We start from the raw sequence: 24,477 nt of genomic DNA, 5'->3' as shown, positions 1-24,477 counted from the left end.
GGGTGAACTATCCCTTTAATTTGAGATATTCCCAGGTCCAACCAGCATGCTATAGCCTACCAAATAAAGTGCTGTAGTAATGACGTATTTTTGTTGGCCAACCCGGAACCTTTATTTAAAAACATTTTCCCTGAAAGTTTGAGTTAGAATGATTTGCAAGAGCGTGATTATAAACACATTGAAGCTGGAAAGTGGACAAGAAATGAGTTTACCTGTTCGTCCTGATGACAGACCTCTGTAATCCCATTTAGCCACGCATTGCCTTTTTCAAGGCAAGTAATAATTAAAAAAAAAAAAAACACACACACAAGGGGGTATTACAGTCAACCAAAAAATGATTCAGACATTTTTGTTATTTTTGATATATTTTTACTAGTGGGTGCAGGACACTATTGTTCATTTATGTAAGTGAGGATAGCAAAATAAAGTAAACTGACATATTATAACCGAAAATTCTTCATACAGTGGACTACCAGTAAAACTGATAAAAATTTGAAACCAAAAATTATTCAGACACTTCGACCTGACCATGTTTTGCTTAAGTGTTATCTGACATAAATAAGATTGATTTTTTTTCTGACACAGTTTAACTCTGAGATCTTGTCATATTTTATTACCATTTTTTTAAACTATAGTGAATAAACTGTAATAATGAATGAAATGTTCAAGGTGTCTGAATAAATTTTGGTTTGACTGTATGTCTATTTTATGTCGTAGTATAAAATATCAAAATATTTTGATCTTGTGTTAACCACAGACCTTTCTTCAGGAATTTAAAGGCACAATATGTAAGATTTTTGGATTAAAATATCCAAAAACCACTAAAACAGAGTTATATATTTTATTGACTAATGTATTTACATTCCAAATGTTTCCAAGAATGTTTAAATCCAGAGAAATAATCAATATTAACCATGACATGGACCGTGTCCGTGCGTCACATATCAGTGACATCATACCCGCATTACCCTTGATTTTCCGTTTTTAAACCATGGAAACACCAAAGATGCGTTAATATATTATGTGTTTTTATTAGACAGGTGAGCAACTGTTTGGATACAATCATCAACACAAAAATAATCATTAGGGCTGGAACAATACATCAATTCTCGATTTGCAATACAAATTATTCTGGATTGATTATGAACGTATCGCAGTCCACATACTCGTTTCTCTGAAAACCATTGCAACAGCCAGTTATTTTACTTTGAAAATTGCATTCCGTGTAGGAATTTCTGTTTTTGTTTTGGTCTGTGCAAGACCGCACGTTGCTAATTTACCCAATGGTATTTCACCACCCCGAGGTTGCCAGTTAGCGGAAAACACATGCCGCGAATTGCAGCCATGGAAGCCAGCGAACAAACTGGGTCAGAGATCGCAGATTCTACCCGACCTAAAAAGCCTCAGCATCCATCTAAAAATCTCTATGAATAGGAGCATATTAAAACATGATATCAACTCATCATAAATCAATAAATCAACTAATTATCTTACAGTGTGTTAAGCCCCGGGTATACTTCACTTTCCACACCCGGACGCATCTTTCAAAGTATACTAAACCAAGGAAGCGCGCGAATGACAGAGTTCAACATATGCGCAGTGCAATTTTTTCTATACTATATCTATACCAGACAACCGGACATTCGCTGGGCAGGATCGGAGAAGAAATATAGTGCTGCCACCATTGCAACATAGTTCAGAAGATACACCAAGAGAACAGGAATCAAAAACGATGGAGAAGGCATTCTTTTGAGTTTACTCGTCTTATTTTTGAATCTTTCAACGACTGGACATTGTGCTCAGTACTGTGCATATTGCCACCTAGTGGACTCTTCTTTTCTGCTTGCGCATGCGCTGTTGCACGCGCACCATCCGCGCGGTCTCGAAGTTTGGGCTGCGTGCGGACGGGGTGTGCGGCTGGCCTCGAGCCCTCCGCATGACGTAATTTTCGCGCGTGCAACAGCGCATGCGCAAGCATGACGGCTGAAGTATAACTGGGGCTTTAGTCTCCTCGCTTTCCAGTGTCAATTGAGCTCGCTCCTGTTGCGTGTCTTCAAACTGGCAACCTGCGAGAGCTTTGAGTCTGAGGAGGAGGGGGCGGGGCAAACAATATTTTGAATTTGGACTGCAGTACCCATTTCAACCACTAGCTGTCATTCTTACATAGAGTACCTTTAAATATACTTGCACCTCGGTTTAGAATACTTAAAGGTGCCCTAGATTATGTTTTTAAAAGATGTAATATAAGTCTAAAGTGTCCCCTAAATGTCTCTCTGAAGTTTCAGCTCAAAATACCCCATAGATTTTTTTTAATTAATTTTTTTAACTGCCTATTTTGGGGCATCATTATAAACGCGCCGATTTTATGCTGCGGCCCCTTTAAATCCCGTGCTCTCCGCCCACAGAGCTCGCGCTTGCCTTGAACAGTGCCTTAACAAAGTTTACACAGCTAATATAACCCTCAAAATGGATCTTTACAAAGTGTTCGTCATGCATGCATCGGATTATGTGAGTATTGTATACTGTTATATTGTTTACTTCTGATTTTGAATAAGTTTGATAGTGCTCCGTGGCTAACGGCTAATGCTACACTGTTGGAGAGATTTATAAAGAATGAAGTTGTGTTTATGCATTATACAGACTGCAAGTGTTTAAAAATGAAAATAGCGACGGCTCTCTTGTCTCCGTGAATACAGTAATAACTGATGGTAACTTTAACCACATTTAACAGTACATTAGCAACATGCTAACGAAACATTTAGAAAGACAGTTTACAAATATCACTAAAAATATCATGTTATCATGGATCATGTCAGTTATTATTGCTCCATCTGCCATTTTTCGCTATTGTTCTTGCTTGCTTACCTAGTCTGATGATTTGGTTGTGCACATCCAGATGTTAATACTGGCTGCCTTTTATAATGCCTCTAATGCCTTTTATAATGTTGGAAACGTGGGCTGGCATATGCAAATAGTGGGGGCATACACCCCGACTGTTACGTAACAGTCGGTGTTATGTTGAGATTCGCCTGTTCTTCGAAGGTTTTTTAAACAAATGAGATTTAAATAAGAAGGAGGAAACAATGGAGTTTGAGACTCACTGTATGTCATTTCCATGTACTGAACTCTTGTTATTTAACTATGCCAAGATAAATTCAATTTTTCATTCGAGGGCACCTTTAAACACATGAGTACATGTTTTTCCACTACTCTCCAGCCATGAGTCATGCTTGTCTCTCATTAACATTTGCTCCAACAGCTTTCAGCCACACCCTGCTTCATACTATAGTAATGTTAATAAATCTTTAATACATTAGCTCATCCATGAATATGATTTCTGCCCAAGTCCCGTCTGATTCTTTTCCACCGGCTGTGATGACAACACCTCCCATGATTCCACGAAATCAAAGCGTCATCAAGCTACACCTTTGTTTTGTCACCTCTAATGGCAAAAATTACATATTGCGCCTTTAATCAAAAACTGGAAGAGCTAAAATACTAACTCATTTCTAGGTTTTTGCTTACAAAATACATCATCCCTGCAGCACTCTATATTATGGAAGGCCATTTCTGCCACATAAGAAAAAAACATGCTTTGGTAAATCAAAACTATTTAATAAAAAGTATTTTAAGCCATAAAAATGTGAAATTAGATAAAAAAGCTGAAATTATGACATACAAAGTCATAAATATGACACAAAATCAAAGTTATGACATACTAAACCATAATTGTGACATAAAAGTATTTTTAGTATTCTACTTTTTATCTCATAATTTTGATTAATCTCAATTATGACTTAATATGTGATCAATTTCTCATAATTATGACTTAGTCCCCTGGTTTCACAGACAAGGTTTAAGCTAGTCCTAGACTAAAATGCATGTTTGAGCTGAAAGCAACCTGAAAGCAACTTGCACTCACTTATCTTAAAATCTGTCAGTGCTATTGCTTTGTCTCAAGATTCACACCAGTAATGTTTTATTTTTTTCTAAGGGGCGTTTATAAAAGCTACTTAAATGTCTTAATTGAACTACGGTCTAATCCTAGCTTAGTCTAAGCCCCGTTTATGAGAGGTCGTTATGTCATAATTTGACTTTTTATCTCATACTTATGATTTATGCCATAAATTCTGACTTTTTATGTCATAATTCTGTCATAATTTCAACCTTTTATCTCATAATTATGATTTTTTTTTTTTTATGTCATCATAAGTATGATTTTCCAAAGCATTGTTTTTTTTTTTTTTCTTATGTTAATGAATTTGCATACTATAAACCAGATGGCAACCTAGTAGCATGGAAGTATGCTATATTCCGATTTCCGACCCGCTTAATCTGTGACTGACGCCCTCTATCGGCCGCATTGGTTCACTGCGTCTCAGCAGCGGTGGAAAGGTGCGTCCTTCATGCGCGTCCCCTCAGCACAATACGACCTATTTAGAATAACCTTTCCAGTTAATAAATCTTATGAATTTAGCTTAATTGTTGTTTAATATGACGAGTTTCTTCCGAGTTTTGAAAGAAATGTGAAACATCCTAAAAATGATTTTGCTGATCCGGTGGATGCTGAGATCATGATGAGGTCAGTATAGAGGAGGGGTGCAGACGGTCGCCATCAGTGTCTCTCTTTAACAGCGCTCAAGGAGAAAGCCTCTGTTCATCAGCACTTTATAATAGTGGAGAATGGCGTTTTCATATCGACTGTCTTCGCCTGTTCTGCCTCATCTCTGAATGCGGTTGTGTGTGTATTTGTGGCGTAAGGGAGGGGTCCATTGGGATGGAGCAGAGTTTCATGCAGTCCGCGATGGCTATGGGTGCACAGTCCAAGAAAGGCTTCTCCAGAAGCATCGCCGTGGAAAGAAAAAACCTTATCACGGTCTGTAGGTGAGTGACAAGCTTTCAGAAGTCACGAATGTACAGTAGCATATGTTGCAGTGTTTATGGCCTTCAGCGAGTCATAAACACGGATGCGATACTAACAAATGTTATTTTTCTGCTGGATTTGTTACCTTAATTCATTTGCAAAATGTAAAACGGAGTCTGAAAACAAAGGTGAACGTTTTCACTATCATCCTATAGAAATCTGTAGATAGATATCTGTAGACGTGATGTCTGACAGACATATAAACAATTCAGGGAGGTCTGGATAGCTAAAGATCTTTGTTTAAGTTCTGTAGACTTGGTTTTACGAGTCTGTCTGTATATTCTTAATTATTAAGGGTATGTTATCAAATGTGCGTGAACGCGAACATTATTTTTGAAACCGGACATTGCACGCGATGTGATTTATGTCTGTTCCCCGGATGATGTCGTTGCTATGACGACAACCTTCCTACCGCAAGGGCAGCAGGGCTGACGGGGGCCGCTGGGAATCTGCGCTGCTGTACAGAGAATAGGGGTCATAAAATGATGCGCTTCAGTTATCGAAATTCGGAAGAATATCATTGAACGTTTTGGGCCCACTTAATACCAAGTGTCTGTAGTTTCTTTATAGGCATCTATGGTTCCGCGAATAACCTTTAACATGTAAGTCATTCCACAAAACCGAGTCCCTCTGACCTTTTTCCACTGTATTTTATCTATTGGGTCACCAAAATATATTTTTAAAAGCTTTTTGTATTAATTGAAATGTCTCCTTTAATAATGTTTAATACATTTTTTCTTCATATTAGAAATTATTTTGTATTTTTTTCAGTTGACACCACCTATTTTGTCATGTTCCTCAAGGCCTTTTATGAAAGTGTACTTGAGATATGAATAATAAAATGAGAAAAAGTCTATTCATTTTGCCATTCCCATAAATATCCATCTATGCTTTTTTGCTGAAGTAAATTCATGACTATTCATTAAAATCACATCATTTAGTTCCGTACCTCAGTAACCTCTCAACCCCGTTACACAAACCATTCTCCCCATATAAAAATAATCAACTGATACTTATGTGACACCATTAATAGGAAGTGACATCATAGAAGTCTTCTGAACAACATTGTGAGCAGACCCAGGCAAGTTACCACCTTCTTTAATAATTATAACTAAATTATGTTGTGAAATTGTGTTTGTCAAGATTAACGACTCAACCCTGTTACACGAATTAAAGATAGAAAACTATTACTTGTGAAAATTATCTTTGTTATTTCAACATTATTCATGATTTTTTAATATCATGCATGCCATGCGCTCCATTTATTCACTAGAATTAGAGCAGTGGCCAATTTGGGCAAAAAATCACAACTCCGTCACACCTACATTTTTATTATTTTTTTTATTTTTGTTAAGGTTATGAAAAAGTAATTTAAAGTTAGTTGAATTCTGTCTGAAATGTTCAGAGCAATCATATGAATACTGATTTTAGTTCAAATTCTGAAGTTAAGCCTTTGATCAAAAATGATGAGGTTGCTGTCACAAAAAGTGCCCATTTCAGGCTTTAGTATAGCAAAAGTGTGAGATTTTATGTAACCTTTATATTTGCAGTTACTGAATTAGTGTGAGGGACATCTGATTAATAGGAAAATGTTGATTTTATTACAAATACATTTTATAATAATATTCAGAGAGCTCCCATAGTGTCCATAACTTAAAATAATGACCAATAATAATAGGGATTTGATGCCTGAGATGGGAAAATATGTTTTTCTGGAAGTTAAGTATGTCATTAATGTTGTGGGGTGTTCAGAGAAGTAATACATTTTGCTAAAAATGTGTAAGTCCAAATCGCACCGGTTTCGTGGAAGACTAGCTTTCCACTGCAAGGTTCTTTATAGTGAAAAAAGGTTTCACTATAAAGTGTCTCCAACTACTATGTATATTGACATTTAAGTTAATCATTTAATACAATGCACTATTACATATAGCCTACATGTTTTTATATTGTATTTATATATTAATAATACCAGCATGTAATTACATTGGTGATTCATTTCTGTTTTTACATCTATAATTACACTGTTGACCCTTCCCTTACCCTTATCCCACCTTTAAACCTACCCATACCACCAAACCTGCCCCTAACCTTACACTGTTGAGAGTTTGCAATACAACATGAACAGAATAAGTACATTTTACATAACTATTTTACCAAGGTTTTTCTCTCCAGTCTCTGAACTCTGCCTATTGTACGGCTGTGGAGGGCTGTACTGAAAGAGTCATTGTTGTGATCAGAACAAGTGATGGTGACGTCACTGCTGTTTTTGGCACTGACAGGAATAACATATTACTCCATGTATGACTATATAATTTAATGCATTAAATGAAATTATATTTGTGGTTACACTGTAAAATGATACATGCAGTATATCTTCTCATTAAAATGATGGCATCAGATTACAAACAATATTACTAATTAAATACAATTATGTTTAGAAGTCACCTCAGATGCTGGGATGGGCTCCAGCACTCCCACACTAAACAAAGAAAAAAAAAAAAAAAATCAGAAACACTTACATGTTTAAGTCTATGAAAAATGTCTCCTCTATATATATTTTTTTCAATATTACATGCGCCATAAACCAGGGTGAAAGCGGATGTTTTACCCACCTTCAAATGTGTAATAGGCTACATTGCTTAACCCTGATTTGATTTTAAAAGCCTAATTTAATATATTTTGCATAAAAATATTCTTAGCAAGAAAACAGGTGATATTCCCTATAAACATTTTAGAGATTATTATGTTAATAATCTTTAAAGCATATTTGGCTCTTCAGGGAGGCATATATACAGTAGAATGTACTAAAACGCTATGTATCTCTTCTATACATTCAAAACACAGCAGTTTTATTCATGAGTCATGGCCTGTCTGTGGATGAAGTAAGTACAGTAAGTAGTCAAGTAAATGTTTTAGTCATTTACCAGAAAGATTCATTTAGTGCATTGATCCAAACAATTCAAAAATGGAACACACTTACTCATCATATCATCATTGGCCATTACGTCACCATTATTTCTTGCAAAAGGTTTGTAATTCATAGACTTGAGTGTATTGAAGGTTTATAAGATTTTGAATCTTACTGAAATTGTTTTTTTGTATGCAATGTATTATTGTGGACATTCTCTTTGATAAAGATTGTGGTTATGCTTTGCCTATAGATTAGCCTTGTTACACCTTTTTTAATTATCCCTTGTGAAAAAGAATTGAACATAATTGCATTTAGTGTGCACTTTTAGTGTACTTCAGATCTTAAAAGTATTTTTTTTTTTAAACTGAACTTGCTGATAACTTACACTTTGTAATAATGTCAAATGAAATTAAAAGTTTGCCTTTAAACATAAACTTTAAATCATGTTTTAATCATCTTTTATCATTAAAAAGGACACTTATTTTGATGTGTTAAAGTTCTTGAGTATAATTTTAACTGTAGTAGCCTATGTCTGTCTTTCTTAAAAAAAAAAAAAAGGTAACAGAAACACTCTGAATACTCAGGATCAAATCTCAAACAGATCAACCAACTAATTTTGACAAGATTGGACAATAAACAGAACAGACACAGGTCTTAAATACACTAGACAAACTCATAAACGGAAATGACAGATGCCCCTTATGGAAAGAAAATATATTTCCCTATATATGAATGATCAATATATTACATGATTTAACAGTGTATTTGAAAATATTCAGAAAAATATATTGCATAAATATATTACAATATATTGAATAATACATAAGGAATTGCTGCTTTTCATATTTTGAAAAATATGTTATAATATATTTACTAATATATCATAATGTATGTAATTTTATTTTCAGTAATATACTTCATAATATATAGTTTTATATGTGATCGGATATGGTACTGCATGCATAATATATTGCAGATATATTTACTCATGCAGTATAAACACATATATGGTAAAATATATTATGTAACACATTTCTTATATTTAATAATTATTTAGATTTTAAATGTTTCATATTTAAAAATAGTTAGTTAACAAAAGCACACCTGCACTAAAGTTTCTGCCAAAGAGACTATCACTGTGCTATAGCGTGCACAGCCGTTACTTTTTAAATAAAGTTATTATATGGTGTTCAGCCAATCATAACCACAGGCTCTACTCTTCAGCACAATGGTAACCCCAAAAGCTCACACATACCAGAAAACCTTTTAAATTTCAAAATAGTACAACTTTAAACACTAACAGATCTCCCCCTGTATCAATATTGAGCAAAACACATGAAATAGCACTTAGTTTTAACATTTACTCTCCTTTAACAGTCAGAAGCAGAGCATGCTGGGAACTAGAAGTCTGTTGTAACCACTGATTGTAACTCATTCCATGAATATGTGTATATGTGTGTACAATACATTCACATTTATATGCACATGTATGTGCAATATATGTACACAATAAAGGATAAAAATGAATGCAATGCTATTTTTGTCTCCATTTATAAATATTTTATATGTATCAATATATAGCCATACATGGTCAATGCATATATTGCAGTACATTGAAAAATATAAGTACAAGTTTCCAATATATGGAAATGTATTATGTAATTACATTGCATTATATTTTGCAGTATATTCCCATATATTTTTGTTCCGTAAGGGGCAGAACATAGTCATATCAATGAAAAAACATGGTAACAAATGCAAAAATAGGAAACTGAGCTAAACACAAAAACACAACACAAAACCCACCCAAAACAGAAACATACGTACCAGATTACCCGTAACAGTTGCATATATATGATATTACATTTAAACCTAATATATTGCAGACTTTATCATTACAAATGTGTGAATGCACACATACAGTATTTAAATACTTTATATACAAGCTTCAATAGAAATGACATTAAAGTATATTTTAGTTTACCATAAATGTTTGTCATTATATTCGGCAGTGCACTTGAACCATATTTCAAAGACAATAAAGGGATAGTTCACCCAAAAATGAAAATTCTGTCATCGTTTACTCCCCCTAAAGTTCCAAACTTGTATAAATTTCTTTGTTCTTCTGTACACAAAGGATTGTGTCAACTCAGGTCTGTAGGATTTGTTTTTGTCTCTTAGAGATGCAATCGGTTTATATTGGAGTAAATTATAATGTTTGTGTTTGGCAGGTTTTCTGTGAAGACACTGTTAGAAAGTACACAGCAGAGCCCATCGATGACTCGTCCGAGGAGTTCATTAACTTTGCTGCTATTCTGGAACACATCCTCAGTCATCGCTTTAAAGGTAAGACAGTGTATACAAAATCACTTGTACACTTTTAAACTATTTAAAAGTACATTACGGATATATTTAAGCCAGTGATGTGAATGGAGGCATGTCTCTTGCAGGCTCTGGCAGCTGGTTTGATGGTCAGCGCAGTTTTTGGGACTTCATCCGTCTGGCCTGCAGCAAAGTCCCCAATAACTGCATAAGCAGTATCGAGAACATGGAGAACATCAACTCCTCACGAGCAAAGGTGGGCATGCGAAATAGTTTTGGTAGGATAAGTAAATACTGTAATTATTAAGGCTGCTTTAATACACAAAAAAAAAAAAAAATACATGGTACTTTTCTGTGCTGCAGTAATGGTAAAATAGAAATACCTAGGTTCTTACTTTGAAGGGTTAGTTCACCAAAAAATGAAAATTGTGTCATCATTTACTCCTCATGTCATTCCAAATCTATATTACAGTCTTTCTTCTGTGGAAAATAATAAAAAAGATATTTTGATAAATGTTTTTTGGCCAATAAAATGAAAGTCACTGGTAACCAAAACTGTTTACCAACTGGTTACCAACATTCTTCAAAATATCTCTCTTTTTTTTAATGTTCCACAGAATATACAAAAAGTCATACAGTTTTGGAATGACATGAGGGTAAATAAATGAGAAAATTTTCAATTTTTGGGAAACTGTTATGAATAATCATACAGAAGAGTACAGGAGAAAATTGCACTTTGGTGAATTGTAAACATTTTTGGTTTTCTTAAAAAAACATGATTTGACTCTGATATGTTTTATTCTCAGGAACACATAATAGACTCAACTTTCTTTAAAGGTGTTCATTAATGTTTCTGCAGCATATGCATATGCATGTTTGATATGGTTTGTATGATGAAGCTTGCAGTGATTTATGATTCATCCATGCCTCTAGGGCAGAGCGTGGCTACGGGTTGCACTAATGGAGAAACGTCTGTCTGAATACATCGCCACAGCTTTGCGAGATAGTCGCACCACAAGGTCAGACTAAAAGAGAAAAAACTCAATATTAATCATACCACCAATATGATCCATTTATGGTCACACCCAGGCATCAATACATATATCCAGTTTAAAAATAACAATTTACACAGCCATTAAGAACGTTAAACTATTGAATGCAGAAAATGGTGCATCTATAATGTGATTGTGTGTGTTTATGAATTGCATGTGTGTGTTTGTCTGCAGGAGGTTCTACGATGAAGGTGCCATAATGTTGCGAGAAGAAGCAACTGTTCTGACTGGAATGCTCATTGGACTCGGTGCGATTGACTTCAGGTAAGAGGATGGATATTGGAAGGGGTAATAAACTGAGGAATACAAAACACACAATCTCTGTTTCAAAATCTCAGCATTCTAAAATGGAACTTCAAAAGTAATAGATTTAGAAAGCTATACATAGGCAGCAACCGCGTACAATATAATGCTGGTTCTGGAACCAAGTGAGAATGTTATGCAATGTAATCAATGTTATGTAAATTTTTGTTGATCTGTGTTTGTTGCCAGTTTCTGTTTGAAGGGGGAGGCTCTGGATGGGAAGTCTGAGGCTGTTATCGACTACACTCCTTATCTGAAATTCACACAAAGGTAAGAACTTTTATATTCTACAGTACAGCTCAGTTTCATAAAGGGAATGGTGTGGGAGAGATGTTTAGAGTTTATTTATATTACTTTATCAAGGGTGTCACCACTACTACAAAAGTGGTGGGGGTCCAAAGTTTTATGCTTTTGGGGTGTATAATGGGGATTATTATTACAACAAGATTGTATACATTACCATCTGCACATTCTAAATTAGGCATAATGAATCAACGGATACAATTTTCATGTATTTTTTCTTCTTTGTTAATGTTAATTTACAAATATACTTTCATCCATTGTTAGATCATGTTAGTTCTATTAGATGCTACATCACTTTATTTTAATATTAAAAAGAATTGGTATATATAGAAATTTACATAAGCCAAGATTTAAAAATGCTTTAAAATTATTAACTAACTTTTCTTCATTGGATATTACAAAACTGCCATTTTTATTCCCTTTCTCTGGCTCATGGTGTCTTCACTGGTAATTGAAATCTCAGTTCATTATTCTTAATAACTATATTTATACCGACCATTTTGTAATACACCTCTGCATGACATGAGGGTCTATCATAAATAAAATTCTACTTCTATAGTTTTTCTTTGTACCATCTATGATGAAAGATTCTGAAAGAGAATGTGAAAAGTCTAAAAGAAAAATGTGCAACTTTCACATGCATCTGATCAACAGTTAAACTGCACACTCTTATTTTAGTGTTGTTGTTATTGCAGCAAACAATTTTCTTCATCCATTCAGTTTAACAGCATTAAGTTAAAGAATGAAAACTTTGTGATTCAACTAAACTGTGCATATGCATTTTAAACTCTTACATTATGTTCTTTCTCCATCCATGCAATATATGTGTGCTCTGGTAAAGTCAATGGTATGACTAATTTCAGGGGCCAACAAAATTAAAATGTAAAAATCAGCATAGCTATAAATATCGTAACATTATAAGTATATCGATACAGATTTAACACCCTATTAAGCGCCAGTGAACGCTATAGTAAACGCTTTAACTCTTTATTCAGACCTGTCAGACCTGTCTGTTATTGCCTGAAGTGCTGGGACACTTCAGGGGTTGGTGGTGATAATATAGCAAAATATCGGCTAAATTCATTACTATTACTAGTAATGAATCTAGTACTACTATTAGATTAATTACTATGCAAAAATATTTAACTGTTCAATGCAATTGACCAGTCAAATCAATTAAGTATTCAATTAAGGCCCGTTCACACCAAGAACTTTAACTATAAAGAATATAGCTGCAAGCAGTGATACAGGGCCAATCCCTGAAGGGGCAGCAACAGCAGTGCAGAGCCAGAAGAGCAAAAACACCAGAAATAGGTTGAAAAAACAGATAGGTTCAGAAGTACAGGTGAGAATGAACTCAAAATGAACAGAAGTTCGTATGAAAATGAACATAAGAATGAACAAAAACACATTTCTAATCCAAGAATAAGAAAGATTAATACAATTACCCAGATAATAAAAAAAATTATGTGACAGAACATCACACATTTTTATAAAGTTGAATCATGCAGGACTCAAAAACACAATCTTTAGATTACATGCTTGTTGCTTATCATTTTGCACCTCTCAGAAGACTCGCTTACACTCAGTTGCTGGGGTTAGTTCAGTAGTTCAGGTGAGAATTAACTCATGAAGATTTTGTATATAAGTGCACCACATGTTATATTTAATATGTTCTGATTAGATTATTCATAGAAAGACAAAATGTCTGGAACAGAAGCAACTTTTGCACGACTCCTGGCCACAGTAGCTCTTACGGTCTGGGAATGTACCACATGGGATTCAAAACCACGACGTGAAAGGTTTGGGTACTGTGGCTACCCAGTTGACACACATTCACCAGGCTGCCGAGGAGAGCTTTCAGTGTGAGAATTAGCACACAAAAGCATTACTTAGCATGTTAACTAGATTAGCATGCTAAGCTAACTTAACTGCTAACGTAGCTTACAGTTAACCTGATAGCCCAAGAAGACTTACATTGAAAAGAATAGCAGGTTAGCATGTTAACCAATTAGCATGTTAAGCTTTTTAGCATAGGACAACAAACACAGCGACAATCGACTTCAGAAAGGTATTTCTCAGGAACAGTATTGAATAGCCTATCAAAAATTTGTTCAGTCATTTCTGTGTGGTTCTGTCCAAAGATCATCTAAGCCAATTTTTGACAAAATTGACAAGATTTGTTGGAGCAGTAGTGAAAAAAATGTTTATATGGTGGACAGGCAAATTGATGGAAAATGACAAATCGTCAGAGATATTGTCAGAATTGGCATAAATCCAAGGAACATAATGACACAGAAAACAAAAAAAAGAAAATTTGGAAAACAAATTTTGGACAATGTTTTCAAAAGTTATATGTGTTTTTGCAAAAAACCCTAGGACATGCTATTGATGATCCCTACCTATTTTTTTGCAGATATGTCAAAATGTTAAAAAATAGTTGCAATTTATGACAAATTTCAAAATGGCAGACCGATATTTTGTCTGGTATTTGATATTTGAATACGTGGACGGTTTGTCCAAATACGTGGATACTCAAGTATTCGGCATTACACAAGGAATCCATAGATCTCAGATTCCCATGTTCACAATTTTCTGACAAATTGTTCAAAAGTTATGAGCAAAAATAGCCATTTTGTTGCAATGTTTTGCTGAGATACAACCTCTGAACCATTTTTGCATTCAACATCGTTAAGTTTGCGTCATCATAACTTTTGAACAAAGATGAATAAAAAAGCTCTGTTTGGTTATTTCTGTGCGGCACAGTCCAAAGATCTTATGATCAGTTTTTGGACAAAATTGGACAAAATTTGAAGGAGGAGTAGTGAAAAAAAACAAAAGCAGGATGGATTCTGATTCGCTGTCACTGTTTTTATAGCAACATCAGTTGGAAAAAATCATTGTGAAATTGATTCCAATGATATTGTTTCTCTGTGGCATTATGGTTGTGTTGTGGACTCTGCCACTGCTCTGTCGCCATGGAAATGAGATGTTTTGCTGTGTTCAGTTATGATTATCTTAGTGACGATGAGGACGGTCAGAGCGTGGACAGCAGTAACAGTGATGAGAGCGTCGAGCATCCTTACATCCCTCTGGTCACAGATGAGGAGAGCTGGAGGAACAAGTGCCGCAAGATGGAGCAGAGGTTCAAGATCGTCAATGCGCAAAAGGTTAAACACACACATACATGATTTCCTATAATGGGTGAGTAACACTCAAATGAATGTTTCATGTGCTGAAGTGTGTGTGTGGTTGTATTATTTGTGTTTAGGGGTACCTTGAGGAGCTGGTGAGGCTGCGGGAATCTCAGTTGAAGAATGTGGAGATGGAGAATAAGAAACTAACAGCTGGACTAGAAGAACTGCAACTACAGAGCCAGAAAGAGAAGAGAGAACTGGAGAACATCATACTGGAGCTGCAAGAGCAACTGTGAGAGCAACATACACACACCTCTGTTTTTGGAAACATGGGATGTTTATGGAATTATTTTGAATTGGTTCAGACATATTCACCTTTTCTTTCTGCTTCTTCCATTTTCTTTATCAATCATTTCAATGAGAATCAACACTGTCAGATACAAAAACATGTTCTGTTAAAATAAATATGTATAAACATAGACACATAAAGCATTTATAATTATGAATGAATGAATTTCCAACCCAGTATGCTTTCAGACTGATTTAAACACAGAATAATGTAATTTAATAATTGCAACAAAATAAAAGTAAATAAAATATAAACATATAGGGCCCTATTTTAACGATCTGAAACGCAAGTGTCAAAGCGCGAAGCGCAAGTAACTTTGTGGGCGGGTCTCGGCGCTGTTGCTATTTTCCCTGCGGGATAAATGGCTCTTGCGCCCGGCGCAAATCTAAAATGGGTTGGTCTGAAGTAGCTTCATTATTCATAGGTGTGGTTTGGGCGTAACGTGAAATAAACCAATCAGAGTGTCATCTCCCATTCCCTTTAAGAGCGAGATGCGCTCGCGCCATGGCGGATTGCTATTTACATGGCGTACACGCGATGAGTCAGTTAATATATATGTGTGTGTGTGTATTGGCACGATTGTTCAATTAATTAGCCAATTTCGTTCATCATTATAAGTAGTAATAGGCTGAATTGAAAATAGGTAGCCTAATTCTAATACACGCAATGACTATTCATCATTACATTTTTATATTTATGTACACAATAATATTCTTTTACACTGTAATCCTTTTGTTTTTAATATTTGGCATGTTTGTGTGATGCGCATCCCTGTGTGTAATAAGCAAAGTCAACGCGCACTGTGGACGCGCCCAGAGGCGCAGTTTCTACCAACGCGCTCTAACAAAAAAATATTGCACCATTGACTTTAGACCAGGTTTGAGTTGGTCTATGGCGCAGTCTATTTTCAGCTCCTTAAAATAGCAATGCGCGGGCAATGCGCCTGAACACACCTCCTTTTTTGCGCTGAACCGCCCAGGGAGCGCAAGTTCATTCACTAGTTTAGCGACGTGCTTCTGTGGAGGGAAAAGCGCGCTTTGCGCGGGTGCAAAATAGGAATGACACATGCGTCGGTGTACAAAGTAAATTGCGCTGGGTGCAAGATAGGGCCCATAATCTTCTAGTGATCATCTCGGACTCATTTCAAAGTGGAAATGTTGCTATTTTAAAAATTAATGGCTGGTTTTAAAAAAAAAAAAAAAGCAGTGGGACGTACAGTATCGCAAGAAGTCCATAATATGTTTTTGTCTTTAATTGTATCGCAGGACAAGTCTGATTCCAGGTGAATCACATCCTCTTTCTAAGGATTTGTCAATCCCTCTTGTTAACCAGTGGCCATCACTCCACAAATACAACAACCAGGAGGACAGGAAATTGTACCACAGGTAATAAGAGGCTCTCTTTCATACAGGCTAACAGCTTACTCAAAATCAGAGTCATTAACCAACCAACTGGCTTTGTGAATTGAGTTTGTGTTGCTTAGAGTGCTGACAAAGATTTAACGGCAGATACACTTATGCTGTGGGTCTGTTGTTGTCTTTTAGGGGTAGTTTCCCCAGCCCGGAGCCACATATCAGCCTAACCACAAATTCTCAGAGGACGGAAAGGAAACAGAATGGAAAAGCCTGGTGCACAGCAGGTACACCTTAAAATCTACCTACATGCTTAAAGTCGACATGAAATGGAAGCTGTGATAGTATTTACTTCACTATTGTGACTTATATAAGAGTGAAACAGATTCTTGAATAAGAAAAAAAAATGTAGGGCGGGGCTTGATCGGGAATTGATTGGATCATCAGATCATTGTGGTTTGCTATTGCTGTGATTTCATTGCTGTGAGAATTGTCCAATTGATTTCATGGTGACTCTAAGGTGGTAGCTTTGTTTTTACCTTGCTGTCTAGTCCAAGCTGGTTTTGGTGGTTGTTCAGCTGAGTTACTAGCTGTAAGATGGTTGAGGTTTTTGGAGCATGGTAGCTAGACTTTTGACTTTCAGCATGAGGTGTGGTCCACTTTAGAGCTTATTCTGGCAGGAATTACCCTCTTAGGAGGAGACTGACAGGCCTAGGGTGCATTTCTCAAGAACATTGTTAGTTCTCTTGTTACTAACATTGTTCAATAATTCTGTTTTTCCCTGAAACCAAAGTCTCAACAAACATTCGCAAACATCAAGACAATCTTGTGTAGTTGGAATTACACATTCTCGACCTGTGGTTAGAATCATAGTTTCTTGTTAGTATATATAAGTGAACTTAATATAGATCATTCTTTTAGGTACAACCCAGCTAACAGAGAATGTTCTAAGAACTTCCCTAATGTTCTGGCAAGGTTCTTTCAAAGTTATGAGAAAATGGTCTTCCAGTAACATTAATAAAATGTTTGTTATCTGGTCTTTAATAATGTTCTCAAAATGTTAGCACAAAAAATTATTTATACACCATTCATTGAATGTTTTTTTCTGAAACATTTTAGTTGGATGTTCATCTACTAACCCTTTTTTAAATGTTACTGCTTGTTTCAGAATGATCAGAGAATGTTCAAATGTATCCCATAATATTTACAAAATGGAATTTTCCATTAACATTCTCATAACCAAGAAAAATGTTTTTAAAACATTTAAAAAACTGGAGGTTTGGAAGGGTCAGAGAGCTTTCAGAAATAACGTTTTCAAAATTTAATGGCAACGTTAGCAAAAAGTTCTTAAAATTCTATTTCTTAAATATATACATGAATGTGTATTTATATGTACATAATAATTATACACAGTACACACATATTATGTAAACACGAACTTTTATTTTGGATGCGATTAATCATGATTAATCTTTTGACAGCCCTAATTTTAGCATGTCAACAATCAGTGTTTTTGAAGAGTGTATGTGCATGAAGGACAAGGGAGGCACAAGGAAACCCCAGGGTATGATGTAGGAGGGAACCTGCGATGAATCAAACATCAAATAAAGCAAAACGATGGAGAATAAAAAACAGAGAGAAACAAAAAAGGTTAGTTCCCCATCTAGGTAGTCCAGCTGGACAACTTTCTAAACCTGATTTGACAAGCCAAAAACCTGCTAGAAACCAGCTACTATGTTCCAAAGTACAGCTACCACCGTAAAGTCACCATGAAATCAAAATTGACTTATTTTTTTATGGAATATAAAAATGATTTATCCGTGGACATTATTTTTAAATTCACGTAACCTCGTAATCTTTAATCAAAACAACTTTTCCCCCTCCCAACAACTGTTTTATGATAATGCATGCACCGGTGAAAGGGTTGAACAATAATCCCTCCTTCCAGCAATGGTCACTCAAATTAGATCACAGCAATTAGAAAACTCCAACAATCCAGTCAATTCCTGATGGACAAAGACAAGTCCTGCCCCAAATTCATCTAATTTAAGAAGCATTTTCAATCTAATTTACATCACAATAGGGATGAAAAGGCAATTGTAACTAATGTTTCATACCAACTTTAAAGGGACTGTCCTTTACTTGCCTCATGTATTTTCAAACCTGTTTGAATTTCTTTCTTCTGTGGAAAAAGAAGATATTTTGAGAAAAATTACAGTGTGTGCTTCTTTGTATTTTTATTTTTTTTAATTTTAACCAAAATTGTTTAGTTACACAAATGAAAGAAAGTCATACAGGTTTGGAATGGCATAAGGGAGGAACAGGAAATGCTATTATTGGTGTTCAACAATAATCCATATTCCCTCCATTTTCATTTCAGAAAAAGACTACACTCCCTCTATGTTAGGTCTGTGTGGTTCTCTGTCCTCTTTACCCAGCTGTAAGTCCCTGCCAAGCCTGAGGTCAACAGAGTGCCTGGTGAACATCAGCGCAGAGCCCAGTCCTGCTCTAACCCCCAGCTAGGGTCCAGCAAATGAGACCAATGTCACAAGCAGAGAGAATCTGCACTGTCAGCTAAGACATCCAAAGATATAATGGCTTGGGTACAGCCTGTGTAAACCGTGTTACCCTAATTCTCAAAGAAGTATCATCCTGCTTCCCCTTGAAGAGATATAGCTAGACCACTGTTGTTATGTCAAGATGTTTTCTTACAGATTTTTTCTTGTCAGAGCTTTTCAAATGCAGATATCTCTGAATGTCTTTGCTGTTCAGGTCTTTCTCCTGACTTGTTGTGGTATCCAGTGAAGGCAAATTGTGGACTATGCACTGACTGACCTGAAACCTGCCTGAATCGTCACTACTAAAGGCCAACACTGCTTTCCCACATTCTGCTGCCCTTTAAAATCATACCCTTACAAAACACATACAAACAAAATCAAACAGACACTAACAGTCAGAAATTAACAATGAACAGTGTGTGAAAGAAAGCATATTATAGTTACAAAGTAGTATTTTGACATTATCGTCACATTTGTTTTCAACCATCTAAACATCACATTTCTGCCAAATAACATGCAAGAACTGATAACAAGGTGATGTGTATGTCTTACTTTACAGTCTACTGTACAGTTATAGTGGTAATAAAATGAAAGACATTTCCGGAATAGCTGCCTTATTCCTCTTTTCTTGCCTCTTGAAAAAAGTTTGAGCATCCTGCACATGATGGGAGTGTACTATTGCTGAATGACTGATAGTGATTGACATAAACAGATGGACCAGTATATATCTGCGTACTGTTGTATTGTACTGTATGTTTGACATCTATTTGTCATCTGTTGTTGCATCATTACAATACGTCTGCAATGTGTGGACCACTGTCATTTTTGGTATATTAGCAACAGATTTGACACCTTGCATTGATTTTAATTGCATTGGCATCATATAAAACTGATAAGCTAGGTCTCCCCCCTCCATTATCATTGTAATTGAAAGTCTATTTGTTTGAGAATGTGTGTGTGTGTGTGTGTTGTGTTAGGCTGTTCACCTTCAATTAGCATTAAATAAATTCTTTTTTTTTTTGTTTTGTTTTTTTTATCATTGCACATTTCATTGTTTAAAAAGCCATTTGGAACCTATGCTGTTTGTCATTTTAAATCGCAATAAAACTGCCTTTTTTGTCCTAATGTTTTCCATTGAGTCATGGTTGTTTCCTCAAAACAAACATGAAACACCAGTGCCATTTTGAGAGTGTTTCTGGGTGTGCTGTATATAGTTTGTGGGTGTAAAGACTAATGGTTTTTAATGGAGTGGAACAATGAAAGAAACTGGTGAATTTAACTCTCTGATACATGAATTATTAATTCACAAAGAAAAAAAGTCTCAGGTTATGACTGTAACCCCGGTTCCCTGAGTAGGGAATGAGAGTGACTGTTCTCTGAAGTACTTGTGAAATCACACCAATTCTATTGGCTGATGGCAGTCATATGACATGAAATGGCACGCCATTATGAGTATGAAAGGGTGCCTGTATGAATGAGAACATGGAGACGTCATCAGCTTCTAATTGGCTGAAGTATGACGGTCAAGCATGTAGGAAGTATGACAACAAGACACAATGTCTTGTTCCGTACTCCGGGAACCAGGGTTACAATAGCCGCGCTTCCACTGCCGGGCCAAAGGCGAGCGTGCTAGTGCGTGCCAGGGCCGGTCGCGTTTCCACTGTTACTTCCGGGGCTTGATCGTGCCTCTTCGGTGCTTCCTCGGTGCCAAAGGCACGGGTTTTTCGGCCCGCCGAAAACCTTGGTCCAAAGCGGGCCAGCTGGGGCTTGAGGCACGGTCGAGGTGAAAGGTGGAGCTAATCGTAGTCAGGTGATGGTCTAAACGCTGAAATGGGTTGGGTTGTGTGACGTTTGATCAAGGGAGGTGTGTTTAAGGGTGGTTTTTAGATCAGCGCTGCGGAGCTAGCGGGCCGACAGTGGAAACGCAATTTGATTTTGGCCTCGGTGCCTAAGGTCTGTGGCCATAGGCCCAGCCCGGCACGCTGTTAGCCCTGGCTCGCACTGGCCCGACAGTGGAAAAGCGGCTAATCACAACCAGAGACAGTCCCTTTTGAGGGAACTCAACGCTGCATCAGAATGTTGATGCTATGGGAACTTCAATACCCACTACACCATAATGAAAGGATGCCTGCCTGAAAATTAAGCGAAATCATTTAACATGCACTGTTAGGAAGCCACAAAACCCCTGCTGTGTGCACCAAAACAAACAGCTGCTTAGTTTTACACCAATGGCCTGAAGGTGGACATAAATGCTGAGAGCGCAAACAGGGCAAAAAAGATTTAGCCTCTTATGTTTCACAGATTGATAATGCAGAGGACAGAACGCCTATAGAAACATTGAAATGTGACACTGAGGAAGGCACCTTTGGGACATAATTTGGCCTAGGATGGAGAACAGCTTTGACTCCACCAGGAGCAAATTCCAGGCAGGAGGAGGCAACTGACAGGGCTTGCAAATCCCCTGCTCTTTTGCGATAGCTAAGAGAAAAAACACCTTGAGAGTCAGAAATTTCCCAGAGGCTGACTCCTGGGGCTTGAAAGGTGCCATAGAGAGACCTTCCAGGACAACTGCAAAGTCTCTAGAAGGAACAACAAACAGGCCTGAGACAAGAAAGGATGCCTCCCAGGGATGCCCCATCAATGTGAATGCGGATAGCAGAAATTGCTGCCAAATACACTTTAACTGTAGATGGGGTTAACCCAGCAAAAAAGCGATCTTGCAAGAACTCCAGGACTAAACCAAGATGGCAATTAAATGGGTCCAAGTGGCACTCTCTGCATCACAAGGAAAAGAACCTCCACTTGAGGGTGTACAATTTCCTCATGGATGGAGCCCTAGCACTTAGGATGGTCTCAACAACCTCAGTTGAAAGACCAATGCCTAAGAGTTGGTGGGTCAGTGGCCTGACCCATAGTCTCCATATCTTGGGAGGGGGGTGATAAATTGTGCTCCTGTCTGAAACAGAAGATCCCTCTGAATGGGAATCTCCCAAGGAGGGCTATCCAGGAGAGATATCAGGTCTGAAAACCAAACTGCTTTGTCAAAGCTCTGCCAGATCAACTCCAATTTTGGGTGAAGTCTCCATTCCGCGGGCCTAAGCCCCTGCCTCAACATGATGTCTGCTCCCTGATTCAGTTACCAGGGATGTAGACTGCTCTTACCAAGAAGGATGAGATCTGGCACAAACAGAATTGCCCTGGTGATTTATGTATGCAACTAATGATGTGTTAGCCTCATGTATGGCAACCTCTGAGATCTTGGAGGAAGTATTTCAGAGCCAGAAATACAGCCCTCATCTCCAGGCAAATTTATGTGCCGTAAAAGATGGTGACCTGTCCACAGACCCCGAGCTGAATGGCCATCTAGGACTGTGACTTTATTCAACAATTTCCCTCTTCCCTGTCAGTCTGTTACGCATTTGGCACAGTGAATGCGTTGGAGAGCTTCTGTGTTTACTTCCGAACGCTGGCTCAGTATTGGCCGAGGCTGTGTTCACGTGAGCTGCTCGACACATTCGTGTAATTCTGTCGCAGGAGCCGGCCAATAATCAGTCAGCGTAGAACCTGGAAGCGCTGAACGTAAAAAGGTATGTGGTTGAACCACTGCAGTCACATCGACTTTTTTAACAATGTCTTTAGTACCTTTCTGGACCTTCAAAGTGGTGATAATATTGCTATCTATGGACAAGTAATATTCCTCTCAGATTTTATCAAAAACATCTTAATTTGTGTTCCAAAGAGGAACAAAGGTCTTACGGGTGTGGAACGACATGAGGGTGAATAATTAAAGGTGATAGAGAGGATTTTTTCGTCGACTGAGAATCCAAAGACTGTTACTGAGTTTTTGAAATGAGCGCATGCGTAAGAACAGCCCCCCTCCTTCACAGCTCATTTCAAAGGAACGCCTCCCAAAACTCGTGCACAAGTATTGGAACACGAGTGTTTACCACCGGCATTCGCTGTGTCGTGTTTTTTGGATTCATTATGTCGGACTCACCGCAGGTAACTCATAATCTGCAGTTGTTATTCCGGTCTCCTGACAAAAACATTGCATGCAGCGCCTGTGGAGTGTGGAAAGTTACTGGAGCGCGCAGCCGCGCTCGTCTCTCACAAGGAACGTCACGGCAGTGATTGACAAGCCAGAGGGCCAATCCGCGCACGTCTCTCACAAGGAATGTCACGGCAGTGATTGACAAGCCAGAGGGCCAATCATTTACGCGATGATCGCGTAAACGATTGGCTGATGTTTTTAAGGCCCTACCTTGTGCACAGATGATGTATATTAATATTATTACTTTCAGTGCACCTAATAAATAGTCTTTTATCAGTTAGTAAAGACAGTTTCAAGTAATATTGCAAAAATGTATAAAACAAACATCCTCTTTAGCACCTTTAATGACAGAATTTTCATTTTTGGGTGAACTAACCCTTTAAATATATTGCTGTGGTTGCTAGGGCCAGAAGGCTCAGCCTCAAATCAAGTTATTAACAAATGTTAATAGAATGCTCATTCAAAGTGATCTGTTCTATTAATGTTCTCAAAATATTAGTCCATTTTGAACATTTAGGGAACAATGAGAAATAACATTAACTTTTATAACTTTAGCAACATTAGCATAATTTTCTTGAAATATATTTTTGTTAGCTGGGGTGTTCTGGATGGTTGATAAAATCTCATATAAATGCATAACGTTCTGTTGTCTCATATGCATGGAACACATCATTCTAATCTATTTCAAACCTGTTCCTCCTCCAGATGTCACTGTGACACTCATTACAACATGACTTGAATTTAGGGTCACTGTGACCCAGGGGTCAAACAAAGAACAAGTGTCAATTATGTGTCAAAGGTCAGCATCATTTGTTCACTGTGGACTGTTGCAGTAAAAAGAACCTAACAGAAGTGTCTAAATGCAAAATGGGGACCGGTGGTTTACTAAAAAGATGTGACACTTGATTAATATCTCAGCATGCAGCAGGGTGAAGCTAAAGAATGACTTCAAAATAACTAAATACTAAGAGTACTAAAGAGTAAAAGAAAAAGCCCTTCCTGTCGGATGTGTGGCCAAAAAAACACACATTTTCCTCATGTGAAATACAAAATGAGAAAGCATTCTTGGATCACTGTATGTCTTGAAAACCTCAAAAACATCCTTTGAAATATGTAAAAGTCTCTCAGTATTCATATTCCTAAAACTCTCTGGAATCCTGAAATATGAAAATAGAATAAATGTAAACCACAGATAACAAAATATAATTCACTATA

General features: G+C 36.9%; 1 protein-coding gene across 1 annotated transcript; it reads left to right on the top strand.

Moving 5' to 3' along the window:
- Nucleotides 1-4,355: 4,355 nt before the first annotated feature.
- On the top strand, nt 4,356-20,341 carry rundc3ab (RUN domain containing 3Ab). The gene is given in 13 exon segments (XM_048171061.1): nt 4,356-4,582; nt 4,762-4,884; nt 10,067-10,086; nt 10,089-10,181; nt 10,286-10,413; nt 11,091-11,176; nt 11,384-11,473; nt 11,702-11,782; nt 14,823-14,985; nt 15,087-15,244; nt 16,567-16,686; nt 16,846-16,940; nt 19,034-20,341. Coding segments are annotated over 13 exon segments (1,308 nt in total). The 5' UTR covers nt 4,356-4,574; the 3' UTR covers nt 19,177-20,341.
- The last annotated feature ends 4,136 nt before the right edge of the window (nt 20,342-24,477 follow it).

This window comes from Megalobrama amblycephala, linkage group LG20 (genome assembly GCF_018812025.1).
Source record: "Megalobrama amblycephala isolate DHTTF-2021 linkage group LG20, ASM1881202v1, whole genome shotgun sequence".
Taxonomy (NCBI): domain Eukaryota; kingdom Metazoa; phylum Chordata; class Actinopteri; order Cypriniformes; family Xenocyprididae; genus Megalobrama; species Megalobrama amblycephala.
This window is presented reverse-complemented; position numbering and strand designations above follow the sequence as displayed.